The following is a 27415-nucleotide window of genomic DNA, read 5'->3' as shown; positions in this document are numbered from 1 at the left end:
TCTCTGTGGCTTTGGAGCCTGTCCTGGAACTAGCTCTGTAGACCAGGCTGGTCTCGAACTCACAGAGATCCGCCTGCCTCTGCTTCCCAAGTGCTGGGATTAAAGGCGTGCGCCACCATCGCTGGACAGTTTCTTGTTAGCTTGTTAGTAACATGTGAAGCAAAAGCGAGAACCATTTGTGGTTTCCACTTAGGGAATCCTGGTAGATCTAACTAGAAACAAGGTCTCAAGGCAAAAATACACACTGGGATTTTACACAAAGGGGTTGACCATCAGGCACCCCAGGATCACAGTTGCTTAGCCCAAGAATCACAGCCGAGTATCTAGTGGTCTTTTATTTTATTAATTTATTCATTTATTTTACATCCCTCCTGCAGTCGCCTCTCCCTCCTCTCCTTTAATTCCCCCATCCACCCCTCCTGTTTATGTTCATAAAGGAGAAGGCCTCCCATGGGGGCCAACAAAGAAAGCAAAGGCTGGGAAAGGCAACCCTGTACGAGGAAAAGCCTGGAAGCCAGAGCCAGGAGTCTCACAACACACACACACACACACACACACACACACACACACACACACACACACACACACACACGGAGAGCGCCTAGGTCAGTCCCAGGCAGGCTACCCAGCTGTGAGCTCCCAGGAGCCCAGGTTCGCTGCCTCTGTGGGCTCCCTCGTGTGATGACCTTGACTACCGTGTCTCCTACAATCCTTCTGCCCTCTCTTCATCAGAATTCCCTGAGCTCGGCGCAGTGCTTGGCTGTGGATCTCTGCATCTGCTTCCATCAGTCACTAGATGAAGCCTCTCTGATGATAATTGGGGTAGTTACCAATCTGATTACAGGAGAAAGTCAGTTCCTTGTAAATTTGTGGAAAATTTCCCTCCCCCTCATCAAGACATGTCTTTCATTATTCCCTCCTTTCCATCTCCCCAACCCAATCCCTCATGTTTCCATCTCTACCAGTCCCTAGTCTAGACAGGAGAGCTCTTCTATTTCCCCTTCCCAGGGAATTCCATGCATCCCGCCTTGGGCGCTCTTTGTTACCTAGCCTCTCTGGGTCTGTAGCATGGTTGTCCTTTACTTTATAGCTAATATCCACTTATGAGTGAGTACATACCATGCTTGTCTTTCTGGGTCTGAGTTACCTCACTCAGGATTTTTTTTCTAGTTCAACCCATTTACCTTCAAATTTCCTGATGTCATTGTTTTTAATAGTTGAGTAATACTTCATTATATAAATGTACCATTATTTGGTTGAGGGGCATCTAGGTTTTTTTCCAGGTTCTGGTTATTATTTTTTTTTAATATTTATTTATTATGTATACAATATTCTGTCTGTGTGTATGCCTGAAGGCCAGAAGAGGGGGCCAGATCTCCTTACAGATAGTTGTGAGCCACCATGTGGTTGCTGGGAGTTGAACTCAGGACCTTTGGAAGAGCAGGCAATGCTCTTAACCACTGAGCCATCTCTCCAGCCCCCAGGTTCTGGTTATTATAAGCTGCCATGAACATAGCTGAGCAAATGTTCTCATGGAATGGTTGAACATCTTGGGTATATGCCCAAGAGTGGTATAGCTGGGTCTTGAGGTAGACTGATTCCTACTTTTCTGAGAATTCTCCATATTGATTTCCAAAGTGGCTGCACAAGTTTGCACTCCCCCTAGCAATGGAGGAATGGAGGAGTGTTCCCCTCACTCCACACCCTCTCCAGCGTGAACTGTCATTTGTGCTTTTGATCTTGGCCATTCTGACTGATGTAAAATGATATCTCAGAGTTATTTTGATTTTCATTTCCCCGATGGCTAAGGATGTTGAACATTTCTTTAAGTGTCTCTCAGCCATTTGAGATTCTTTTATTGAGAATTCTGTTTAGTTCTGTACCCCATTTTTAATTGAATTATTGGGTTTTTTGATGTCAAGTTTCTTGAATTCTTTATATATTTTGATCGTGAATGCATTGGCACAGGAGACAACTGTATAGAATATCAGTAGCAAGACACTGAGATCAACAAATTAATAAATGGGACCTCTTGAAACTGAAAAACTTCTGTAAGACAATGGACACTGTCAAGAAGACAAAAAGGCAAGCTACAGAGTGGGAAAGGATCGAGTGGCCTTTTAACCAGGGCTACCTCCTTGTGCGTGGCAGAACACAGCCGCTCAAGGTCAGATCTTCCGTTTGGCTCCTCTGTTCCCATCCCCCTTTCCAGGTATCCAGTGGCTGTTATTATCTCCCTAGGTTCTGCTTGTCTACTGTAACTCCTTCAGTTCACAGGATGGGTCTCTAAGCCCCTTGCTTCCCCAGTAACTCAGAATGTGATTATATCTGGGGACAGGGACACCAAAGGAGTGATGAACTTGAAATGAGGGTGTTGTGGGCTTGGGAAAATCTGAATTCATGTGACTGGTGTCCCTGTAAGAAGAGGGCTCTGTGTGTTCAGAGAAAGCCTCACAGTAGGTGGCCAGGCAGGGTAGTGCATGTTTATAGGCCTGTAGTCTCTGTTCTTGGGAGGTTGAAGATGAAGGATTAAGAACTCAAAGGTGAGCTTGGACTATACAGAGAGATTCTGTTTCAAAAAAACTACAAAAAACCCCTAACAAAACAACACCCCCCAACCAACCAACCAGAAACAAGCAAAAAACAAAAACAAAACACAAACAAAAATCCCATATTTTGATGTTGAATTTCTAGTCCAGAACTGAGAAAATCTGATAATTAAGCCGCCCAGCCTACGGCATTTTGTTGCAGCAGCATTAGCAAACAAATATGCTTCTTAAGAAAACGCCTCCTGCTACATCAGCAGGTACTGCGTGCTGGGGCCTTTGGGGTTTATAAAGGCATAGCTGCCCTCACACTGGGGACTGGCTATAGTTCCTAAATTTGTCCAGAGAATCCTTATGATGCACTAAGTTTTAAACTTCAGAGTCCTAGAGGCTTTTCATAGATGAAAAATTCTGGAATGTTAACATTCCCTGGGTCCCCTGGTAGTGAGGAGGGGCAGCGGCAAGCTCAGTTCTGACTCTGAGGGCCTCCCCTTCTCCTTAATTGGCAGAGCCTCAGGCTCACCAGAGGGGCCTGGGTCAGGAGCTGCTGTGAACCTGGGCAAAGCGTTGGGCAGAGAGAGTCATGAGTTTAGCTGAGGCTTGGAAATGGTAGTTTTGTTTCTCCCTAAACACTCAGAACAAGTTCAGTGCTTCTAAAAAAGTCCCCACTGAACTTCACGTGGCAGAATATACCACACTTCCATACCACCCTTGAAAGGTCCCCTCATCTCTTATACCTGCCTGCACTGAGGGACCAAGAGGGGGACTTGTATCTGTTCTGGTCTTGGTCAACAGTGACACCTAACCACACTTATTCTTTCAAAAATACATTTTATTAGTGGCATGTGGGATTTAAAGTTAACCAGTTTCTTCCCAGAGAGAGGGGGATCTCCGATAGACTAAAAAGCTGAGCCGACATAGCACAGCAGACATGCCATTTCCAGGGTGACGATGAGTGCATGGGGCGTTCTCCATTGAGGAGCCTGCTCTCTGCGTCATTCTCACCCCCTGAGCATTTGATTCAGCGTGTGTGGGACTGTCCCCAAGTATTGGCAGTCTACTCCCTCAGTGAGTCAGTGTCATCTCTCCAGCCACCTGCCAACCCGCTGCTGGAGAAGTTGGAAAGGTCATGAGCCTAACCAAGCCCATGTGAAGACTACTTGAACTGGGGTCAGGTGGGGCTGGCTTTGGGAGCTCACCTGTGAGCCAAAAAAAAAAAAAACAAAAACAAAAAACAAAAAACAAAAAACCCATGACATTAAGAAACTTCACAGACTTCATTAGACTACAATTCAGGCAACCATGGAGACTCAAGTACCCAGATACGTGTTGGAGAAGTTTGAGTGTTCTGTTCTGGAAAGATCCAATCCCCCACACAGAAAAAGAACTCCTCCCTGCACATCTCGCCAGGTGTTCTTGTGTCTCAGAATGAACTCTGCAATATTTTGAGCTTCACCTGACTTGGGTCTTTCTCTCCAACACCTTTCTTCAGCGCTTCCTCCCATACCCTCCCAAGCTAGCCTCTGCAAGTTTGCTGTTCTCCCAGGCCCAAAGCAGTTCTGTGGTCAAAATCTAGCGGCTCCCTTCTAGTCTTGCACGATGGAGACTGGGAAAGAGGGGCTCCCTAAGGCTCCCATCTTTATTGGTCTTAACACAGGCATCTCATGGCTTCAGAATCTGACCCTCAACCAAACATTCATTGCCTTACTGATCAAGGGAACAAAAGGAGGGACAGACTGCGTAAGTTTTCCATGTCTACATCTAATTGATTGAGCTAGGTCTCCACACCAGGCAGCTCAACCTCACTTCCAGGTTAGCAAGCAGATTACAATCTTCTGGGATTTAGCACAGGTCAATGGTCATGGTCTTGGTGTCACAAAGGTCAATGCCGGCCTGCAGCTTGCCATTCTTCACCGCTGCCCAGGGCATGGTGGCAGAGGTCCACTTTGCTACCCAGTCTCCTGTTTTGCTCACCAAGATGAGGCCACCTAGACCTTTGAGCTTTGACTTCATATAATTCAACGCCAACTCAGCAGCCTCATCTACGGTCTTTCCTGGAAACAAGGAGAGGCTGAGAAACATCACATGCGATAATCATCACAGCTCCCAGGTTTGGACACCTGGACTCCAGTTGTGTCGCTGCTTTGGGACATTGTGATATCTATGGCTGGGCTTCACTGGGGAAAGTGGGTTCTGGGAAAAAGGGAGGGGTCTGGCCCTGCCTCATATTCTGGTCTACTGAGATATGAGCAAGCAACTACTGCACGTTCTGCTGCCACAAAGCTGCCCATCACTGTGGCCCATACGTCCTCAACGTGTGAAGCAAAACAAAGGTCCTTAAGGTGCTCCTTGTCAGGCACCTGGTCATACTGACCAGCAAAGTACCACAACATGCATTTAAGAATGGGGCGGAGACACCTTCCCTTTTACTCCATGGTCCAGGTCAACCCCTCTCTGTTGCCTTTCTTTTGTGATGGAAAGAGAACAGCAGGCACATATCATAAATTATATACATGCCCATGTGTGCCCACACCTATGCATGGAAGTCAGAGGACATAGGTGGCCTACCCTACCATGTTTTTGTTCTGCCTTAGTCCCTTGAGACAGGGTTTCTCACTGAACCTGGGGCTTGCTACTTTTCTTCCTTCTTTCCTTCCTTCCTTCCTTCCTTCCTTCCTTCCTTCCTTCCTTCCTTCCTTCCTTCCTTCTTTCCTTCCTTCCTTCTCATTCTTCTCCCTCCCTCCCTCCCTCCCTCCCTCCCTCCCTCCCTCCCTCCCTCCCTCCCCCTCCCTCTCTCCCTCCCCCTCCCTCCCTCCTTTCTTTTCCCTTCTCTCTCTCTCTCTCTCTCTCTCTCTCTCTCTCTCTCTCTTCTTTCTCTCTCTCTTTCTTTCTTTCTTTCTTTCTTTCTTTCTTTCTTTCTTTCTTTCTTTCTGTCATACAGCAAATCCCAATAGTCCACCTGTCTCCATCTCCACAGGGTTGAGGAGCCTATAGGCACCTGTACATTTTTACACGTCCTTGGGATTTGAACTCAGGTCTTCATGCTTGTGCAGCAAGTGCTCTTACATACTGAGATATTTCCCCAGCCCAGAGAATGATATTCTAGAATAGTATTCTAAAGGTTCTTCTAGTCCAGATCCTACCAGAATGTAGGCATGTGTTAGAATAGTATGAACTACCTTTAAGCTACCCCATAAGTGAACAAACAGCATCTGTGAACTGGTCTTTACCAGTTACGCACTTGATCACAGCCCACGTACCTTGCTCTACATGAAAGAGGGCGAGTCTGGCCAGATTCACCTTCAGGATACTTTCTCCATGTCCTGTGGTTGAGACGGCGCCAATGTTATTGTCTGCGTAACCTCCAGCTCCTGCTCAAAAAAGGTGACTGGTAAGAAGTTCAAACACAAGGCTCATGCTACATAACGTTATATCTTGGAGGTGTAGACAGAGGTCAGATCCCTATTCATGGTCTGTGACATAAAAGTGGACAAGGGGCACTTGTAAACACACAGAGTGCAGGGTGATGGGACCTTCAGGAGGCAGGTATGGCCTTTCACAGAGCAGGGCACCAGGGCAACGCCTCCTCTGTCCCAAAGGACAGCCACCTTTTTTCTCTCAGTGGTGCCATTCCTTTTGCACAGGATGAAGAAGATCTTGGAGGTGTCACCTGGATGACTAGGACAGCCATTAGACATTAAAATAATTTGACAAAAACCAAGTCTTCTAAGGCTTACCTCGATGTACGCCACGATGACTTAGAAAATGATTCTATCTGTTGAAAGTAGCTTAAACTATTCTGGGCTATCCATAAAAAAGGTTCTGGAGCCAAAGGGATTTTGATAAAATTTCTCCCCTAATCTTACTCTAAGCAGCTCTATAGTCATCTCTCCATCATTCCTTATCTGTTCACACAGAGCCACCAGTCTGAGCCCCACAGCCTGGAAGACTTTTCCTACCCTGCTCTGGCTGCTACAGAGCATCATGTTGACATTTGCCTTATGCAATGATGCTGGGTATGGGGAAAGGGCTCAGGAGGGCAGATTTCTGCTGAGTGTTAGTTTCCCAGGGTGTCTGAAAACAGGTAACTCCATGGTCTGGTTCTGAGGGGGCAGAGATTAGGAAAGGAACACAAAGTTTTCCAACAGGAGTAGGCTTTTCCCTTTCCTTCAAGCTTTTGCTGTGGGGTGAAGCAGACTGACTCCATGCGTCAAGAGGGCCTTCCTGTTCAGAAGCTGCCAAGTCTTCATTTTCTCTTCAGTACCTTCAGAGTCACAAAAGGCCAAGATGACTCCATGGATCCTGGCATGGGCACCCCCTTTCTCAGTATGATAATTGCACTGCTGAAGTAAATGTTACTGAGTGCCTAGTGTCACCTACAGAAGGTCCTTGAGGGACAGCTGGACCCTCCTGGGGAATGTTGACCAGAAGGGTCAAGATGAGTGCATTCAGTTCCCAATACCCAACCAAGACAGTGGTTTCTGGGGCTTCAGATCCCAGATTTTCCCTCTCAGTATTCTGCCACAAAGACTCGCAAAGCCTGAATTTAGTACTAGGCTCTTGTCCCTGCTTGGCCTTGGAGCCTGGAGCCTGGGGTCTGGTCTGATCCCAGCTGGATGCAGGCTGTAGTGCCGAGCAGCCATATTTTAGCAGGGTTTTTGCTAAGGAACAAAAAAGTGAGTGTTTTGTGTTTGCTTCTGAGTACTGAAGCACCTCAACAAGCAGGCCTCTGATTTTTCAAGAGGCTTCATGCATTTCCTCTGAGGCCATCACTGTATTGGGTACAAAGAACTCTGAAGAGTGTAAATTATTACTAGGCGGATCACAACATACACACAAGGTCAAGTTTCCTATTAAAAGTATAAGCTGTTCCTCTGGGCAGACGAACAATTTAGCTGTTTCTTAAACTGTCATCCAGCTGCAGGGGTTTGTGGGAATTCCCACCAGGCAAAGTGCAAACCTCACAGAGCAAACAGAGCGAAATGTATGATGCGTTTGTTCTGCATGAGGTGTTGATATGAGGGCATTTCAGTCTACAGGAGTGGAGTGTGCTACTCACATGCAGTACCTGGAGACATGAAATTCCCTGTGTGCATGGATGTGTGTGCACGGGTGTGTGCATACGCAGGTACACATGTGGAGGGCAGAGGTAGATTTCCATCATCTTCCTTGACCTCTCTCCACCTTATTTTCAGAGATGGGATCTCTCACCACTCACGGACCCCAGAGCTCGATGGTTTAGCTCCCTAGCCGGCTAGCAGGCTCTGGGGACCCACACATTTCTGCCTCTCCCGGTGCTGGGTCACAGACGCACACTGCTGCACAAGCCTTTTGCCTGGTGCTGGGGAATCTGCACTCAGGTCCTCACACACACAGCAGCTATTTTCCCCTGGGCCATCTCTCCAGCCCAAATTTTCCAGTTTTTAACTTTTATTGTTAACGTGACTCATGCCTGGGAAGAGGTAGTATGTGTTCAGCCTTCTGCAAGCGACCTGAGGACCCTGAAACTGGGGCTACAGAGAAGACAGGTATGACTGCAGAATCCTTACCTCCACTTTCTTTCCCAACATGTCCCTGAAATGTAATCCAGGGGAAACTGATGTGCTTGTTAGATGTGAACACCCCAGAGCAGCGGTCCCCAACAACCTCCACCAACCCAACAGCTACTCCTAGGAGCGATGACACAGGAAAGGGTGAGAATCTGAGGACATGGGAGGCAAGGGTGGAACATGAGCTACCTCTCAGCCCTACCTATGCAAGGCGAGTCTCCAACTCTGCCGACCATTTTATTGACAATCCCTCCAGTAGAGGTGGCATAGGCCAAATTCCCTTTGCAGTCCAAGGCAACAGCACCCACGGTTCCCGAGTTTCTGCCAAAAATAAGCACAAAAAGGAAGAGAATAAAGATGAGGAACGGTCCCCAAGTGAGACTGGAACTTAGAATCACTTAAATTCAAACATTACATGGTAACATTCTAGGCCCAAGGAATATTTGTTGCTTATTCTACATGCCACCAGCAGGCCAATTTCCACCTCGTACTTTAAATCTCCACTGTAAAGGGTACATCTATCCCAGAACTCAGGAGGTAGAGGCAGGGGAATCTCTGTGAATCTGAGGTCAGCTTGGTATACATAGTGAGTTCCAGGCCAGCTAGTAGACTCTTAACAACAAAAAAAAATTATTCATTTTATATGTTTCTTTTACTGTTTTATGTGGCTACCAGAAAAATTTCAATGGCCTAAGTGCTTCTTATTGAGGTGGACACATACACACATTTAACTCTTGGAGAGAGGGCACTAATTCATGAGTCCCTTCAGAAGCTTACACTGAAACGCGTGGCGGCAAAGAAGTGGACTGTCGCCACTGTGAGGGAACATGCTTCGGCGTAAGTATGACACACGCCACTTTGTACATATCTTTCCACCTGAGTCTGTTGTTTCTATCTTCCCAGATACAAACTTCCCCCAAACTGTTCATTTCTGATGTCAACAATGGCACAGCCCAGACTTTGGGCTCAGGAAGCCTTTGCTTCCAGGAGGGGGCAGCATGACAGGCAGAAAAGCTTTTCCTTCCTTGAGGCTGCAGAGTGTGAGTGACAAGGACAGAGGCCATAGGTAGACATGTCGGGCCAATGCTGAATGACGAAGTGGCCAACGCATTCTGTGATAAACTGTCTGACTTCTCTAAATTGCAATGTCTAGGGTAAGGGGCCACCCATTTATATCTAAGAGCAGTGCTGGCTGATGCGGACGGACAGCTCGAGGTGTTTTGTTCTTAGTGCTGGGCATTGAGCACTGGGTTTTATGCACACTAGGCACATGCTCTCCCGCTGAACCACACTCTCAGCTCACACACAACTTTCAGAAAGCAATAGGAAGACAGCTTTGAAAATGAACACGAAGCACTGCCAGCAGCCACATTCCTCTGACTCTAGTCCACAGAGGTTAGAGCCTCAGGTCCTAGTGCCTGGGAGGCTGAGGCCGGAGGATTGCAAATTCCAGGCCCGGCATGAGCTACATAGCATGATCCTTTCTGAGAGTAAGTGAGAGAATAATGGTATGTTAACATCTTCAATCCCATAACCTGAATTATCTCAGAGATTCGCACATTATACCTGCCTGGCCTCTCTTAGATCCATCAAAACCAATTCTTTAGGAAAGGGGGGCATAAATTAATTATAAAATTATAAATTATAACTTAATAGATATAATACATATGATCTATTATATATGTAACATATAATATGTATCTGAATATATGCAATCTGCCTAGGTTATCTGAAGGTTGATGTCTGGTAAACTCTAGCAACTTTGCCGTGTTATGAGACTGAACTCTACTCTCCTATGAGCTCCTGGCTTCTACTGAATTATTTCTAATTTTGGAGCTAGGGCCTCACTCTACAGCTTAGACTGTCTTAAAACCTGTCCTCTTGCCTCTGCCTCCCGATGGCTGCGATCATGTGTGCCATGAAGCCTGGCTAGCAACCTTCTGCTTCACCGTGCCAGAGAACTGTTAGTCCGACTTCTTATGCGTACAGGAAGAATAAGTGAGGGTGAAGTTATGACGAAGGGGAGTTGCCTTCCCTCCACAGAGTTTGGATCACTCAGGGAACACAGGTGAGGGGACACGGCCGAACTCCCTATCTATACGGCTCTGGAAGTCTGGGTGGCATCTGGAACTTACTTAGGGCAGTCAGCTTTCTGGGCCCCCTTCTCAAGCTTCTCTTTTTCCAGGTGCTTCTTGCTTCTCTCCGTTATCAGTTTTTCTACAGGAGTCTCCGGAATCCCCATGTCTGCTGCAAATTTCTCTGCACCATGGCCAGTCAGAAAGCAATGAGGTGTCTAAATCAGTGTGGGAAGGGAGAAATAATTTTTTAAAGTATAAATTATAAAATAATTATAAATATAATTAATTATAAAATAATTAATAACAATTATATATATGTATACTTGTCCTATTGTGTGGAAATAATAACTATTTTTTAGCATTAAAAGGCCCCAAAGTGAAAGTTGAACTGTATTCTCCCTTTTCTTCTGTGTTGGCAGCCAACCTCAGAGCTTTGGTGAGCTCTAGTTAAATGATCTGTCCCCAGCTGACTCAAGAAAGGCCAGGAGATGACAAAGTCAGCATGCGTCACACAGTTATTAGTTATCATACAGGACTAACGCAATGGCTGACCTGCGACAGTCCAATGGCACTATGTGTGCTTCCTGTGCGTGTTTGGAACAGCGAGCTCCAGCACTGCTCACAACCTGGCCCGTTCACCCCAGAAGTGCAGCAGGAGCAGCTTCTCAGGAAGCCCTGCATCCATGCACGTACCTTTTCCATAACAAGCCGTGCAAGCTTAGTGGGATTTGCGATACAGCGCACGGCAGACACCGCTCCTGCAGACAGGTCCCTCCCATCCATGATACTAGCATCCATTTCAACATCACCTTTTACATTCAGGACAGACCCACAACCTAAACCAAGAAGAAGTTGAAAAGCAAAAGTGAAAATTTATAAAAGACTTAGATTTTTCCATCGACCTACCTCTTTCAACCCACCTTTTGTTCTACTGCTAGAGGGACATCGTGGAAACACATTCGACGTGGTACCTATTGGTTTGAATACAGTTTGTCTCCCACAGGTCTCCAGGACAATAGCATTGAGGTAGCAGAACCTTTAAGAGGTAGGGCCTAATGAAAGATAATTAGGTCATGGGGATCCACCCTCATGCATAGATTAATGCTGGTCTCATATGAAGGAATTTTCTCAATCCAATAAAGACAATCTATAAAATCCTATAGCTTATAATCATACTTTATGGTGAGAGCCCAAGTGTCTCTGTCTGTAGCTGACCACCAATAAGTATGTTTGATCTCTTTATTCATATTTTACTTAGGTAATATTATATCCTTCTGGAGTCTTTGATGGAGTTGAAGAATAGATAGTTATAGTTTTCCATTGTTATGATAAAAGATAAAATAGATATAAATATTGTAACTGTAATTATTGATTGATAACTGGTTATATGTAATTTTGCTATGTTAAAGTTAAAGCCTTCCTTTTTGTTTAAACAGAAAAAGGGGAAATGATGTAGGAGGGTCTTCTATCTATCTGTTGGTTTCATTGGTTAATTAATAAAGAAAACTGCTTGGCCTGATATGTCAGAATATAGGTAGGTGGGGAAGACAGAACAGAATTGTGGGAGGAAGAAAGCAGAGACAGACAGACACGATGAAGCTCTGGCCCAAGATGGACGTAGGTTAGAATCTTCCCGGTAAGCCACAACATCGTGGTAAACACAGATTAATAGAAATGGGTTAATCAAGATGTGAGAGTTAGCCAGTAAGAGACTGGAGCTAATGGGCCAGGCAGTGTTTAAATGAATACAATTGGTGTGTTGTTATTTCGGGGTATAAGCTAGCTAGCCAGGCAGCTGGGAGCTGGGCTGCGGGAAGCAGTCCACCGCTCCTCATCACTACAATACTGACTCATACCACTGAATGGCCTAGCCAATACATTCTACATTATATAGGAGACACATTGTGGGCTAGTGGGCAGCATATATGTGTAATCTCATGTAACCTTGGCACTCAGGAAGCAGACACAAGAGGACTATATGCTAGAAGCCAGCCTGGCTTGCAAAATGAGTTTAGGCCAGCTTGAGCTGCCCTGTGAGAGCTTGTCCCCTGAAACACCCAAAATATAAAGACTAAAGGATGTAAAAACAGAGGGCAGGAGACTAGTTTGGAAAAGAAAGAAGATTAGGAAAAGTTGGAGGGGGAAGAGAAAGGGTAATGAGGAAGTAAATTATTAAAATGTTTAATTACCATACACTACTAAAAGTTAAAAAAACAACAACCCCAAATTTCAGTTTAAGAGCAATCCAGGGGCAGGCAAGCTGACTCATCAGCTGAAAGCATTTTCCATGGAAGCCAGAGGAACCAAGTTCCATTTCTAGAATCCACAGTGGAAGGAGAACTGACTTCTGGAAATTGTCCATGTGCACCCATCTGCACACTCACACACATGCACACTCACACATACGTACACTCACACACACAATAATAATGATAACAAAATAAAAGTCAGTTATAAAAGCAACCTAGTCTTTGTTTCTTTTCATAGCAACCAAATAGATTAAGTAAATATAGAAAAATCAGTAGTATTGCATCATAAGCAAATGATACAAAAAACTTCATTAATCTGAGTAATTGCTATCAATTAATAAAAAGAATAGTTGACTCAAGAGAAAGAATAAAGATACTGTCCAAACTGAACAAATGGTACAAAGTAGACAGGGGTAAGCTGGGTGAGGTGGCCTAACAAAAGGTCTAACACCTAATTCACTCGAGTCCCCAAAGGGCAGGAAAAGCCTAGGTCTGAAAAGCGTTCAAGGACATGATTGAAAATTGTCTACAACTGATACATGGTCTAAATGTACAAATTCAAGGGGCTGAACAAATCCCCAATACTATTAAATCTGGAGATATTCACAGTAAGACACCATAATCAATATAAAAACATCTTGAGAAGCCAGGGATGGTAGAGTGCTTTGCAAGGCTTCAATCCTACTCACTGGAAAAACAGTCTTGAACGTAGCAAGAAAGAAATGACACCTTACTTATAGGGGAAAACCAAATATAATAGCACAGGATTTCTCAGCAGAAACCATGGAGGCCAGAAAGAGGTACAGCATTTTCCAAGAGCTGAAAGAAAAGAACTATCAAATCAGAATTCCGTGTCTAACAAAGCTCCCATCCTTTGCGCTTATGAAACCAGGACTGTACTAGTCTATAACAAGATACTCCAGACTAGGTTGCTTACACAACGGAAAGTTAATTCTCAATCTGCAGGCTGGGAAGCCCAAGGTCAAATTGCCTGAAAGGTTAACCCTTTTCTGAGGTTGGTTTGTAGGTAGTCATCAACTCACTGCATTCCAGCGCTCTCTCCTGGCACCACAGGGAGGGTGAACGCTAGTCAGTTAATAAAGATCATCATCTGTGTTCTTAGGAGCGCTGGCGTTGTGTATCATGGTACAGCCGTGGAGGCCAAGGGAACCACCTTCCATCTTGTTTTAGACAGGATCAAGTGTTCATCGCTGTACACAGCAGGCTGATTCTCCTGTCTTCACCTCCCGTGGTGCTGTAGGAGTGTTAGGATTACAGATGTGGTCTACTGTGGACTTGTGTGGGTTCTGGTGATCCAAATTTAGGTTCTCACAATTGAGCACTTTATCTGAGGAGCCATCCCCAGTTTTTTCCTTTGTTTTTAAAATTTATTTATTTTATATGTGTGGGTGTTTTGCTACATGTATGTCGGTGTACCATGTAATATAGACGGAGGAAAACTATCTGGTGCCAGTGGACCTAACCTGGAAGAGGCCTTGGAGCAGAGAGGCAACAAAAAGAGGAGGAATCCTGCAAAACCAAGAGAGAAGAACCAGCTGCAGAGAGAGTGAAAATTTGGGCAAATACAGTGGACTTGCCTTCTCCTCCATGGTTTCTTGGTTTATGTTGTTGGTTGTTGCAAAAAGTAACAAGATACTGAAACTGTTCCCAATGTATACAGAAAAGAAAACCGAAAACAACTGGAAGTTGAAACTTAGCACCAGCTGAGCACAGAGGTAAGGTTCCTGCATTTTGCCTCCATTGGTAAGATGTGTATATTATTAGACAGTTGATTCATATATCAATATCAGTCTCCAGAGCAAACTCTTAAAATTATATGCAAAGATATATATTCATTACTATTGGTAAAGCAAAATAAATTTCTAAAATCGATGTCCAAATAACTTAGAGGAAGAAAGAACAAAAAGAAAAAATGAGGGTAAATAGACCCCAAAACATAATAGCGGATGTAAGCCCTTAACCTATCAGCAGTTGTATAAAATGCAAATTTTCTAAATGGACTCATTGAAAGGCAGTGCGGTTACAATTTATCTTTGGCACACCTGAGAGATAAAATTTTACAGACCAAAGTAATGTATGTAATAAAAGATTTCTGTCTAGAATATACAAGTAACTTATGACACCTTATAATAGGGGGAAACACTTTTAGCAGACACACAGGCAGTCTGCTTCTTGATCAGAAACTGGTAAATATGCTCCTTGGATTTTACCAGCTGCTCTGGCAGGCACATGGGATGCTGTGTGGAGACCAGGTGCTGAATTTGTAGGACTGAACCAGTCTGAGCCCTCAAGTCACTGGCCTGTCCCATCAGCTGCACTGGGTATTGATCACATGCCCCCAGATGTCATTACATATTCCTGTACACTGATGTGGCGGCTCTCAAGACCAGCTGGACATCATGCTAATACTCCAGGTGACCTTGGCATCATTATAATCTTCTAACAATAAAACATATAGGTGCCAGAGCAGATCCGACCACATCTAAATTAGGTAGACAAGAAGTGGCAGCCTGGCCGCTGAAGATCTCCCTTCTTTGTGAAAAGCTATAATAACAGTATGCATTACAACACCGCCAGTGTCCAGCCCAGCCCACCAGGATTTTTGCTCAGGAAGGACCATGCCTCTAGAGTGTGAAATCCCCTTCTTCACTCATTGGTCACGTAACACCCCACCTCAACACACAGGTGTCTATTTGCATGTGGTAGCAAGCAGGAAAGCTGCAGACACAGTGGCAGAATTTCAGTTCAGCCATGGTAGATATGTGCTAAGTGTCAGAATAGACCTCTTGTGTGGCTGGGATCTGTTTTTGTTTCGTTTTGAGACAGGGTCTCTTTACACAGTCCCGGCTGTCCTGGAACTTACTATGTAGACTAGGTTGGCCTTGAATTCACAGAGATACGCCTCCTGAATGCTGGGACTAAATGTGTGTGCCACCATGTCTGGCTTGGCTGATCATTATTATTCTTCATTATTTACTTCATAACAAATGAGCAAATACAAGTAATAATTTCTCTGAATTTTTAAGTCATCATAGAAAATGACTGAACCTGAGCAGGGCAATATAGGAAGCCCAGTTTGTAGCCACAATAGGTAAATGTTGTGGAATAATCTTTTTGTACACTGTGAAGAACTGTCATTCTGATTGGTTTAATGAAAAGATGAAAGCCCAATAGCTAGGAAAGATTTCCAGAGGACACTGAGAAGAGGGACGAGTTGCTAGGAAATGCTAGAGGATGCAAGCAAGCAACATGGGCAAAACAAAGTATAGGTAGCCAAGCAATGGAAGAGAATGAGGATCAAAAGATAAGGGTTAATTTAAATTATAAGAGCAAGTGAGAAACAAGCCTAAGTTATCGGCCAATCTTTTATAATTAGTAAGTCTTCAAGTCACTATTAGGGAGCTGACTGTCTTTTGTAGGAATTCCTATAGTATAAGAGGACATGGCCTCTTATACTATAAATTCTGATGTAAAGCATGCGCTTGCTCTTTCTCTCCTGGCTTCTGGACTCAGTTTCTGTTTCCTGTTTGTGTAGAGGACTGTGATCTGTGATCTGTGAGTCTACCCCTGAGAAAATAAAATCCTTTGTTATACGCAATTCTGAGCTAATGTGGGATTATTTTGTAACTTCCATCTTCATCTGGCGGCCACGTGAATCCCAACTCCACACCTACGGATATAGGCCAAAAAAGACCCAAAAGGTCCATGACCCAGAAGGTCTCCCACCTGTGCCCGCCTGGCTTGCTTTCACCTACTAAGTGGCTTTGCCAAACCTCATCACAGTCACAGCAGAGCTACCATGTGGCTTTCACATGCTTTCCCCTCGCTTGCCATTTTTCCTGCTGCAAGGCTTATGTGATTTTCCTTATACATCCATTTATTTGATTTTGGGAATTAGTTCTGTTTTTCATATTATATCATTAAGAAAATGGTTTGATAACAGAGCCAAGAATGAGGCACTTTTAAAAATAATACAGTCTTTTACAGACTAATAATAAACAACTAGTTGAAAAAATTAATACTATTGAAAAGGTTAACATTAATTTGACAGACAAAATCCAAGCAATGTTGAAGGGTGCTGAGACATTATCTGAAAGAATTTGTGCTGTTGAATTTAACCATCAGAATCTGTTGAAAAGTTATGATAGGTTAATGGTAAGGTATCTCTTCAGGAAGGCAATATGCATGCCATCAAAATTATGTCCAAGGATGAGATGTTATTGTTATTGGACAAATTTTATACCTTGGAATCATCAATGAGGGCATTAGAACAGAACACTGGACAGGAGATTTAGACTTTACAAAAGGCAGTGGTAAAGAGATTTGAAGATTGAGGAAATTATTGAAACTGATGAGCAGGGAGAAAAGGTACAAGGACAGGATTTAGCCTCATCAGTATGTGCCAGAGTTTTAGCTGCCTATCTGGTAATATCCTCTGAGAAGCCATCTGGCACAAAATACCCTAAGGTAGTCAAAGAATATAACGGCAACCTATAGGTATGAGCAACCTAAAAGAAATTAAACAAGCAATAGTATCTTATGGCCTGCATTCACCATTTGTTAGGGAAATGGTGAAAAAGTGGGCTTCAAGCAATAAGGCTACAATTGGCTTCAGGCTTCAGTTAATCTCAGCAGTCCTAGAAAATGAACTCCAGCTGCTATGGAAATTTTTTTTTTTTTTTTTTTTTTTGGTTTTTCGAGACAGGGTTTCTCTGTAGCTTTGGAGCCTTTCCTGGAACTCCCTTTGTAGACCAGGCTGGCCTCGAACTCACAGAGATCCGCCTGCCTCTGCCTCCCGAGTACTGGGATTAAAGGCGTGTGCCACCACCGCCCCGCTTGCTATGGAAATGTTATTGTCAAGAAGAGGCAAACATTTTAGAACAACAGAGAAAAGTAAAAGGATTTGAGACTTCCCAAGATCAAATTCTTGGTGAGGGTCATTACTCTGATCCTCAGGACCAGGCTCTCTACGACAAACACACCTTGTCCCTATGCAGCACAGCAGCTTTAAATGCTTGTGGCGCACACCTTTAATCCCAGCACTTGGGAGGCAGAGGCAGGCAGATTTCTGTGAGTTCGAGACCAGCCTGGTCTACAAGAGCTAGTTCCAGGACAGGCTCCAAAACCACAGAGAAACCCTGTCTCGAAAAAAACCAAAAAAAAAAAAAAAATGCTTGGGACAGGATTCAGGAACTAGGAAAGAGGATTGAGTCATATTTTAGGGTTAAACAGGGCCAAGAGAGAACCCTTTAGTGACTTTTTACAAAGATTAACAAAGGCTGCACAAGTAGGAGTAGCAGACCCAGAAGCTAGACGTGTACTAATTGAATCTCTGGCTTTTGAAAATACCAACTTAGAATGCAAAAAGATACTTGGGCCTTTAAAGTCAGGACCACGAGGGTGCACCCACCCACTGAGACAGTGGGGCTGATCTATTGGGAGCTCACCAAGGCCAACAGGACTGGGACTGAAAAAGCATGGGATAAAACCGGACTCTCTGAACATGGCGGACAATGAGGGCTGATGAGAAGACAAGGACAATGGCACTGGGTTTTGATCCTACTTCATGTTCTGGCTTTGTAGGAGCCTAACCTGTTTGAATGCTCACCTTCCTAGACCTGTTGGAGGACCTTGGACTTCCCACAGGGCAGGGAACCCTGACTGCTCTTCAGACTGGAGAGGGAGGGGGAAAGGAGTGGGGGGAGAGGGAGAGGAGTGGGGGAGGGGGAGGGAAATGGGAGGCGTGGAGGAGGCGGAAATTTTTTCAATAATAATAATAATAATAATAAAAAGGTTAGATCAGCAGTAATGGATGAATGGATCCTGAATACAATGAACGTTGAGACATTTGACTATAATACTGAGGTTTGTGTAGGAGAAGCAATTTCCAAAGGTATGAGGAGACATCAAAATGCCAAATGTTTTAATTGTGGTAGAATAGGACATCTGAAAAGGGATTGTAGACAAGGAATTTCTAGGAATAAAGTCTCCTCTGAAAATGGCAAAAATAGGCAGTCTCAGCCTTCTGGAATATGTAGGAGGTGTGGCAAAGGTCGACATTGGACCAATGACTGTAGATCGACAAAAGACAGACAAGGCAACCCAATACCATCAGGAAACTTCTTGGGGAGCCTGCACAAATAAAGACAGACAATGGTCCAGCATATGTGTCTAAGAAAGTGAAAGGTTTTTTTGCTTATTATAGTATAAAACGTAATTCAGGTATACCAAACAATCCTACAAGTCAGGCAGTTATGAAAAGATCAGATAAAACTGTAAAGAACATGTTAAATAAACAGAAAGGATGGAAAATACCTCCAGAAATAGATTACATAATGCTTTATTAACATTGAATTTTCTTTTTTTTTTAAGATTTATTTATTATGTACACAGTGTTCAGACTCCATGTATGACTGCAGGCCAGAAGAGGGCACCAGATCTCATTACAGATGGTTGTGAGCCACCATGTGGTTGCTGGGAATTGAACTCAGGACATCCTGAAGAGCAGCCAGTGCTCTTAACATCTGAGCCATCTCTCCAGCCCCCAACATTGAATTTTCTTAATGCTAGTGAGAAAGGAACAATAGCAGCAGAGAGACATTGGATAATAGAAAAGACTTTTGAATTAAATCAGCTGGTGTATGTATTTCAAGGATGTGTTGACCTCAGAATGAAAACCAGGAGATGTGTTACGTTGGGGAAGGGGTTTTGCTCTTGTTTCCACAGGAGAAGGCAAGCTATGATAACATCAAAATTAATAAACATTCGATCTGAAAAGGAGAAGCCCTTTGAGACAGATAAATGACAGCTCATCCACAGAGGTGACAATCATACAGGTGGTAAGGAAATCTCATAGGGGTTGGGGCAGGATTATGTTCTTGTCTTTCCAGGAAAATACACATCTTCAAAAAGTCACGAGACCTTGGACATTTGGATGCCTAAAGAGGAAAATGACTTATGAGGACAGGTCATTTGCAGGGAAAATTTCATATATACATTCTCTGTTAAATATCTAATACCCAGTAGAAATGTAACTCACTTAAAAATCAAATCTGGCTTTGGAGTTGGACAATGGCTATCCTTCTCTAAATCCAAGCATGTTGTTAAAAGAAAAATTCATAGTTTCTGTCTCATGTCAGGAGTCATCTGATATGAGACAGAAAGAAGAAAGATCTTAGAAAAATTTTACTTTTCTCCATACCTATTTTGTCTATATTGTATCTTTTGTTGAATATATGTCTATATGAATAATGTTTAAATTTTCCACAATGAACAGTAGATTTTCCTGCAGTAATCTTTGAAGTTTCCAGGAAGAAGATGGGGCTCCACAACAACGACTTCACCTAGTTGATATGACGTCATGATGCTGATAGTGCTACTTTAAGACTGGTTTTGGGTACCAGCTGCTCAAGATGGTTTTAACGTGGTTATCTGAAATAGTGTCTTTTTACAGCGTTCTGACCAGAACTCCAAATAGGAACCTCAGAAAAACCTTATCAACTATTCAGGGACTATTTGCAATTATACCAAACAGTAATCTTGAAACTTGATTATCATTTTACTTTTACAGAATCCCATAGAAAGAACATTAACCCCATGACAACTGGAAATAATTCTAGAAGACAACATCCCCTCTTTCAACAAAGTTTGTCCTCAGAGTTAGGGACATCAATTAGGGGTTGATTATAACTGGTATAGGGTTTGGGGTTGGGGTAGAAATTATGTAGGCTCAGGGATCCCTTTGGAAAAAAAGAGATATTGGATGGGATAATAGGCAGATTAGTGTGAGCTTATTCACACTAATAGTGAGTAATAGAGTGAATACTTGTGAGCTATTATTTATGGGCAATTTACATTGGTATAGATTCTTGTATATTGAAACAAGTTCAAATTATATTTGTTATATTGAATATATTCCTATTTCTGTTTACAATATTTGTATATCTATGCAAAGTTATTTTGTCAGATTGTATGAATACATGTTTCTACCTCTGTTTCAACATTTTGTATATTGATACAATTTTAGGATATATTTATCATATTGCATTATACATTTCTACCTCTGATCAAGATACTTGTATGCTGTTTACATTTTGAGGTCATTGTCCTCAATTGTTGCACAGTTATTTAAAGATTGTTTAATATTCTATTGTGACTTTTTTTTTTTTTTTTTTTGGTTTTTCGAGACAGGGTTTCTCTGTGGTTTTGGAGCCTGTCCTGGAACTAGCTCTTGTAGACCAGGCTGGTCTCGAACTCACAGAGATCCGCCTGCCTCTGCCTCCCAAGTGCTGGGATTAAAGGCGTGCACCACCACTGCCCGGCCGAGATTGTTTAATATTCTAATATGAAGTCTTAGTCTTTAAGTTATACAGGTATTAAGTATTATAGGTCATTAGTCATCCATATTTGTCGTACTTATAGTTAGACTAATCAGGTTCTTTAGATACATAGAGATTGAATTATGCATAAATAGGCAATCTTCAACCACTTCAAAGATCTGTAGAACATGGTATTTAAATAACTTACAGTTCTGTTGATGTGAGACACGATTGCTCCTGGTAGCATTGATCTATTCCTGAGAGAATGTTGAGCACCAAAGACATTGTACCTGGAGCTTGTTTCTTCTTGGCAAAATTGGCCTTTGGGCAAGGAACCGTCCATGCCTCAATCACTGACAAAATGCATGATGTGTGGACAGGACAAGCAGGATACAAGAAAAAAGACTGCCAAAACTTGCCAAGACAGGGTAAGACAATTCTGAAAATTTTCCTGCCTCGGAAAATGGTCTGTCAGTTACTCTAGGCCTTAGCCAAAGTTGGTGCTTCAACATTGCAAATGGGACTTTGGGTGATTGCCCAGGTAGCCAGTTGTCTCTGTCACATCTATTGCACACTTTGGAAGTTGCTTGGTTGCACTTCCTGCTTACTCAAGTAATACTATATCTCTTTCCAGGCCTTTGATGGGATTGAAGATTAGATAGTTGTAGTTACTTTCCTCTTATGATTTAGCCAAGCCATTTCCTATACAAGACTTAGACTCCTTAGAATAGAATGATTATTGAAACATTTAGCATATGTTCTTTGCTTGATATTGTTTATGCTGGTTGTAATCCTAGTTTTTATACTTGATATTTGTTCTTTTTAAATTTTTTTTTAAAATTTATTTATTTATTAAAGATTTCTACCTTCTCCCTGCCACCACCTCCCATTTCCCTCCCCCTCCCCCAATCAAGTCCCCCTCCCTCATCAGCCCTAAGAGCAATCAGGGTTCCCTGCCCTGTGGGAAGTCCAAGGACCACCCACCTCCAGGACCAGCTGGATATGAAAAATCTAGGTCAACGAGTTGATATTTGTCCTTATTATATATAGTTTTGTATTAGGCTTAGAAAGAACTCTTTTATTTAAACAAAAGGGGGAGGTGCTGTAGGAATTCCTTCAGCAGTAGTCTTTAAGATACCAGCCTACTTGTGCATGGCCTCTTATACTATAAATGCTGATGTAAAGTGCATGCTTGCTCACTCTCTCCTGGCTTCTGGATTCAGTTCTTATTCCCTGTTTGTGCAGAGGACTGAGATCTGTGAATCTACCCCTAAATAAATAACCCTTTATTATATGTAATTATGAGCTAGTGTGGGATTATTTTGTAACTTCCATATTCAACCATTCTGATGAAGAAACCTGACTACAGGTAAAAGTGTAACTAACTGGGGGACTCAATACCTGTGATTGGTGTTTGATGCAGGGAGCAGGATTGTGCAACCGAGCCCTTAATATGTGCTGAGTCTATACTAACTCCAGGCAGAGCTATGGTTCTCAACCGTCCTAATGCAGTGATCCTTTAATACAGTTCCTTATGTTGCAGTTACCCCCCAACCATAAAATTATTTTGTTACTGCTTTATAACTGTAATTTTGCTACTGTTATGAATCGTAAATATCTGATATGTGACTCCTCTAAGGGTCATGATCCATAGGTTGAGAACCACTGAAGTAGAAAAAAATAGTTGATAGAATTCAGAGTTTTAGAGAATTGGTGGTACTAAAATCCCTACTTCAGGCTGGAGAGATGACTCTGTGGTTAAGAGCACTGGCTGCTCTCCCAAAGGATCCAGGTTCATTTTCTAGCATCCACATGTGGCTCACAACTGTCTGTAAACTCCATTTCCAGGTGGTCCAGCACCTTCTTCTCACTTCTGAGGGCACCAGGCATGCATGAGACACACAAATATGCAGGCAAACACTCGTACATATAAAGTACAAATAAAAAACCACAACAAAACAAACAACCTCCCCAAATAAAACAAACACCAAAACAAAACCCTGCTAAATGTTAAAGGGCCAGAGTGTTCTATGAATGTGGAAAAGGAAACACAGTTTGGTTTTCCTACATATTTTTCCAATGATTTATACAGATCATTGAAACTTGATACATACTTTGAAGCACACATAATTTTCTTCATAACCAAAAATATTTAAAAATTTTAGACAAGAATCAAAAAGAAAAAAATTAGGTAATTATTCTTTAAGCTATGATAGGAAATGCATGCTTTGTTACAACAACAAAAATGGCTAAGTTGTGCTTCTACAAAATAAAGACCATGCACTCAACACAGGGTTTTTTCTGGAGAAGGTCCTCCTGCACCAAGGGGAATGGAAGAGGAGGTGACACTGGTGGGCTGATGCCAGCACAGGCTTAGGTGCAGTTTGTATTTTCATTTTAAACTCTAGAAACCACAAGGTGGGGTGGGCAAGCAAACCTGGATTTTACAGAGGCATCGTGGCAGCCAGCAGGTTGTTAAGGGCAACGGCCCATTGTTTCAGCTAATTCTCCAGATCATTCCGCTCCAGTTAACAGTGAAGTTGTCAGGCTTGACAAACAGGCAGTACTGGCAGTGCTTTAAGTGATTCACTAAACAGATCAGAAAGCCACTATCTCATAACCAGTCTTTTCTGCCTTATTCTACTCTACACTCTTTGAAAGACATGCACAAAAGACAGAAGAGACAAAGTCAGAGAGGGAGGAACATCTGCTGATCACATTCATATGTCTGATGAGAGATTTATAGCTCAAATATAAAAAGAATCCTCAGAACTCTTCAGGAGGAAAATAACCCAATAAAAACATACAGAGGGCTTGAATGAATAGGTACTTCACATACAAAAAATGTTTAACATTTACCATTTTAGGGTATGCAAATGAGCACTACAACACATGTTTACTTTGACTGTCAGGCTGGCTAAAGTTAAAATAAAATAAAATAAAAAAACAACAGTCCACCAGAGTGTTTGTGTGTTCCTGGAAACAGAAGAAGCCATTAACAACCACAACGTTTGCAAGTTCCTAACAAAGCTATGTACACTCTTGTCAAATGAGACCACAACCTCTCTTGAATGGCCAAGAAGTAAAACTTGAGTTCACATGAAAATGCTCTCTTTGTGTTTACAGTGATTTAATTTAAGGTGTCTCCAGGTGGACCATGTTCAGCTGGCGAATGGCTATACAAGTGGTGGTACATTTACTGGGGTAGGGGGTAGGGTCCAATCTTTTGATATTATAATACAATATTCTTATTTCCGAAGTTCACACTCAAGAGCCACATAACTTGAGTTAATAAAAATGTAGAAATTCAGGTTTTAAGTAAGTTAATGGTTCTGTATTGGGCTCTCCTTGGCTGTGATGCACATACTAGATATTGGAATGCTGTTAGCTATAAAAGGATGACATCATGGATCCCTGTGGCTCTGGAGATCATTAACACATCACAGTAAGCGGAACTCAGATGCAACAACTTACCATGTTACAAGATTTCATTGTGACACTGTGGCAAAAACCACAGGCACAGGAAATAGTTGCTAGCAGGGTATATGGCTGCATGAAGTACAGACTCCAAGGGATGTGGACAATGGGACTTTTTGTATCTTCATTGTGGCAGTGGTTAGCATACTATCTGTGGCAGGCAGAACTATCCCCTAGGAACTGAGATTTCGTTGCATGTAAATACATGAGATTAAAACATTGAAACTGTAAGGCACTCTGATAGTGGCTTCTGAACTTGGTGACACTTCACAATCACTTGGAGGTTTCAAAATAAGGGCAAGAAAATCAATTTCTAGCCCCTATTCCTAAACAGTTTCTTCTAAAAATTTTAGGTGCATTTAGTTATGAATAAAATTTTGTGTGCTTCAAAGTGTGTATCAAGTGTCAATGTTCTAGCCACCCAATATGCAGCAGGGTTTTGCTTTGTTTTCTGTTCTGTTGTTTTTTTTTTTTAAATTTGTATTTTATGTGCATGAGTGTTTGTCTGCATGTCATGTATATTTGTATGTCTCAAGCATGCCTGGTCTTTCTTGCAAGTAGACACAGCTTAGAATGACCCTCACAGGCATGGCTGTGGCCCACACCCTGTTGGCACACTGACTTCAAGCAGCTATAAATTCTGTCTCCAGAAACTTCCATGAAAGTGCGCTGTAATGTCTCAATCTATAGATATGCGGATTGACTTATGGAATTTTTCATTAAGAGTCAGAGCATCCAACAGAGTCAAGGCACAGAGCAAACACTCTGTACACACGTGGTGACTAACTGATGATTAATTGGTTATGCTATCCTGAAATTTTTTCCCATGACAGATGGTGTATGAATGGTGCAGTTCTAAGAAGTATTTTAATCTTAAGATCTTAGATTTTCTATTTTAAGACAAAAGAAATAAATGTCTTCCCAGTAAGCTAATCTTTCTGGGTCTGATGGGTTCTGAGAGATGAGCAAACTATTTAGGCTTACTTCACAGCGCTCCAGTGCCAACTGCGTGAGTTAATCTGAATTTTTTAGAACACACTCCTACCTGGGATGTGCAGAGACACTAACTGTGATGATTATTACCCTAGAACATGGCCAAATACAAAATAATTCATTCTGATTGCATTTATATGAGTTTTTAGGAAACATAGAACTGCTTTGCTCTGACAGAAGTAGGTCGACAGACTGAAGATGGCGACAAAGAGGGGAGACTCCAAGGGGGCAGGAAAGAGCTCTGGGATGTCCTACATCCTCAGCACTTCACTTCTGACAGAGATGTGTGAGCTCCCTCCCCATGTCAGTGCTCTGGCAGACACTGACCTTCGGACACTAGCCACTTGAAGAGCCCGACCCCACAGGTTTAGTCCCCCAAGATTCCTTCCTTCCTTTAGATGCTGATTCTAAGCAGTAGATTAATCAAGAACTTCTGCCAGATGACTGTGAGCCTTAATTTTCTAGAGCAGTTCACAGAACTCAGTCAGACATATTACCAGCATGTTATATAAAGGAGCAGTCAAGAAGCAAGATGAAGACACCCACACACACCGGGTCAGGAAGGGTGCTGGGTGCTGGGCCTACTTAAGCTGTCAAGTTGGGTCTGGAGGAGTACCAGATGCAAGGTTTTCTTTTGCTGTGGAGTTGGGACTGGCACGTGGAAGTTCTCCCAACTCCCAAATTCAGGGATGCTTTTTGGATTGCTTTGGAGGGGGCCCTTTTCTCTTTCCCAGAGGATAAAGGGGGCTGCAAACCCCAAGCTTCCACTTATTGCTTGATCTGTAAACAAACAAACAAACAAACAAACAAACAAAAAACCCTCTCCACCTAGAGACATGTTCAAAGTTAATTTACTAGTTAAAAAGATAATTAGGGACTTTGTTATTTATTAGGGACCAGATATTATAATAAAGAACTCTCCCAGAATCTGTTTCAGAGCCTAAAAGGGGAAGGCAGAGAACACACACACACACACACACACACACACACACACACACACACACTTCTTAAAATCAAAATGGCTACATTTTCACAAATATAAAAAGTCTACATCTGTAACCCCAGCACTTGAATTTGAGGCTATGGAGGGTTACCCAGTAAGATGCTTTGTTTTTGGTATTGAATTCTTGGGGATCAGGTTAAATAAAAAGTGAATTAATAGATTAAAAATTCCCAAAACAAGTTGCTTACTGCAGAATGAATAAATTCAATACTGCATCTTGTCCTAGCATACTGTTTGACTGCAAAGCCAGCCAGACTCAGCGATACTGCATCTATTTGGGAAGGAGCTTGCTCCGATTTGGCATTATTCACTAGGCAAAGCGCAGTTTACCTGCGTTGAACTCTGGGTCGTTTTCCAGGACAGTTACGGCTCCTTCCACTGCATCAACCGCGCTCCCTCCGGCCTTGAGGATTTTGTAGCCCTCGGTGGCTGCTTTGGCTATGCCTTCGCGCACCCGCTCTTTCCGGTCGGCCGAGATGTTGCTGGCTCCGCCACCATGGACTACCACCACGAGACTCACGTCGATGGAGCCTAGGCATCAGGAGGAGGCAAGTGTCATTTCAAATCGGTCCAAAAGAACCGACCTGAGTGAGCGGTGACAGAGTCAGTTCAGTTTTTTTAGATTGAGAAGAGGGAGGGTCAGCTCGGTGTGAGTTATCGAAAAGCCCGAAGCGATCCCTGGCCCCAACAATTCTCCCATACTCGCGCACTCCGACCCCAGGGTATGGTCTGGGCATCTGTGGCTCAGAATGCTGGGGTTCAGGACTCTGAGCCCGCGCCTGTGCCACAGCTCTGACCCTCAGCCTCAGTTTTCCCGAAGAACACCAGTCTCCATCCCCTGTTGGATCGCCGGTACGCAGGACGAGTGTATCACAGCTCCAGTTCTCCCAGGCTTCTCTGTGCCTCAGTGTCTCCAGGGTAGATGCTCCCTGTTCGGGTTCCCTCCGCCCAGGGGTCTAGGGCAGCCTGAGGACTGGACCTTCCCACGTCCTTCGGACCTGAGCTCCTGCCTTTGGTAAATCCTACATTTTCGTTCTTGGTCACTGTCCTGTACCTCGGGCTGACGCAGCCATGGAGCCGCGGGCGCACGGAACACTCTCTCGGTGCGGGGCGGTCGCCAGAATGTCAGGCTGGCCAAGCCACCAGGCAGCAAACTGCTGGACCACCGCAACCGCTCTGCA

General features: G+C 43.2%; 1 protein-coding gene across 1 annotated transcript; it reads right to left on the bottom strand.

Moving 5' to 3' along the window:
• Positions 1-216: 216 nt before the first annotated feature.
• Asrgl1 (asparaginase and isoaspartyl peptidase 1) lies at positions 217-27415 on the bottom strand. The gene is made up of 7 exons (XM_057779464.1): positions 27289-27415; positions 26565-26765; positions 10867-11009; positions 10231-10388; positions 8298-8416; positions 5807-5917; positions 217-4600 (listed from the first exon to the last, which is right to left on the bottom strand). The coding sequence occupies exons 1-7, from the start codon at positions 27305-27307 to the stop codon at positions 4389-4391; spliced, it is 963 nt and encodes a 320-aa protein (XP_057635447.1). The 5' UTR covers positions 27308-27415; the 3' UTR covers positions 217-4388.

This window comes from Chionomys nivalis, chromosome 8 (assembly GCF_950005125.1).
Source record: "Chionomys nivalis chromosome 8, mChiNiv1.1, whole genome shotgun sequence".
Lineage (NCBI taxonomy): Eukaryota > Metazoa > Chordata > Mammalia > Rodentia > Cricetidae > Chionomys > Chionomys nivalis.
The sequence above is the reverse complement of the archived record's forward strand: the minus strand, read 5'-3'. Positions and strand labels throughout refer to the sequence as shown.

Bases quoted from the DNA above. Each gene is read 5' to 3' on its own strand.
- Asrgl1 (XM_057779464.1), bottom strand. The intron at 11,010-26,564 runs GTAAACTGCGCT...TTCTTGGTTTAG, and splicing joins CGACCCAGAGTTCAACGCAG to GTTGTGGGTCTGTCCTGAAT. The intron at 4,601-5,806 runs GTACGTGGGCTG...CCTTGTTTCCAG, and splicing joins CCTCTTTCATGTAGAGCAAG to GAAAGACCGTAGATGAGGCT.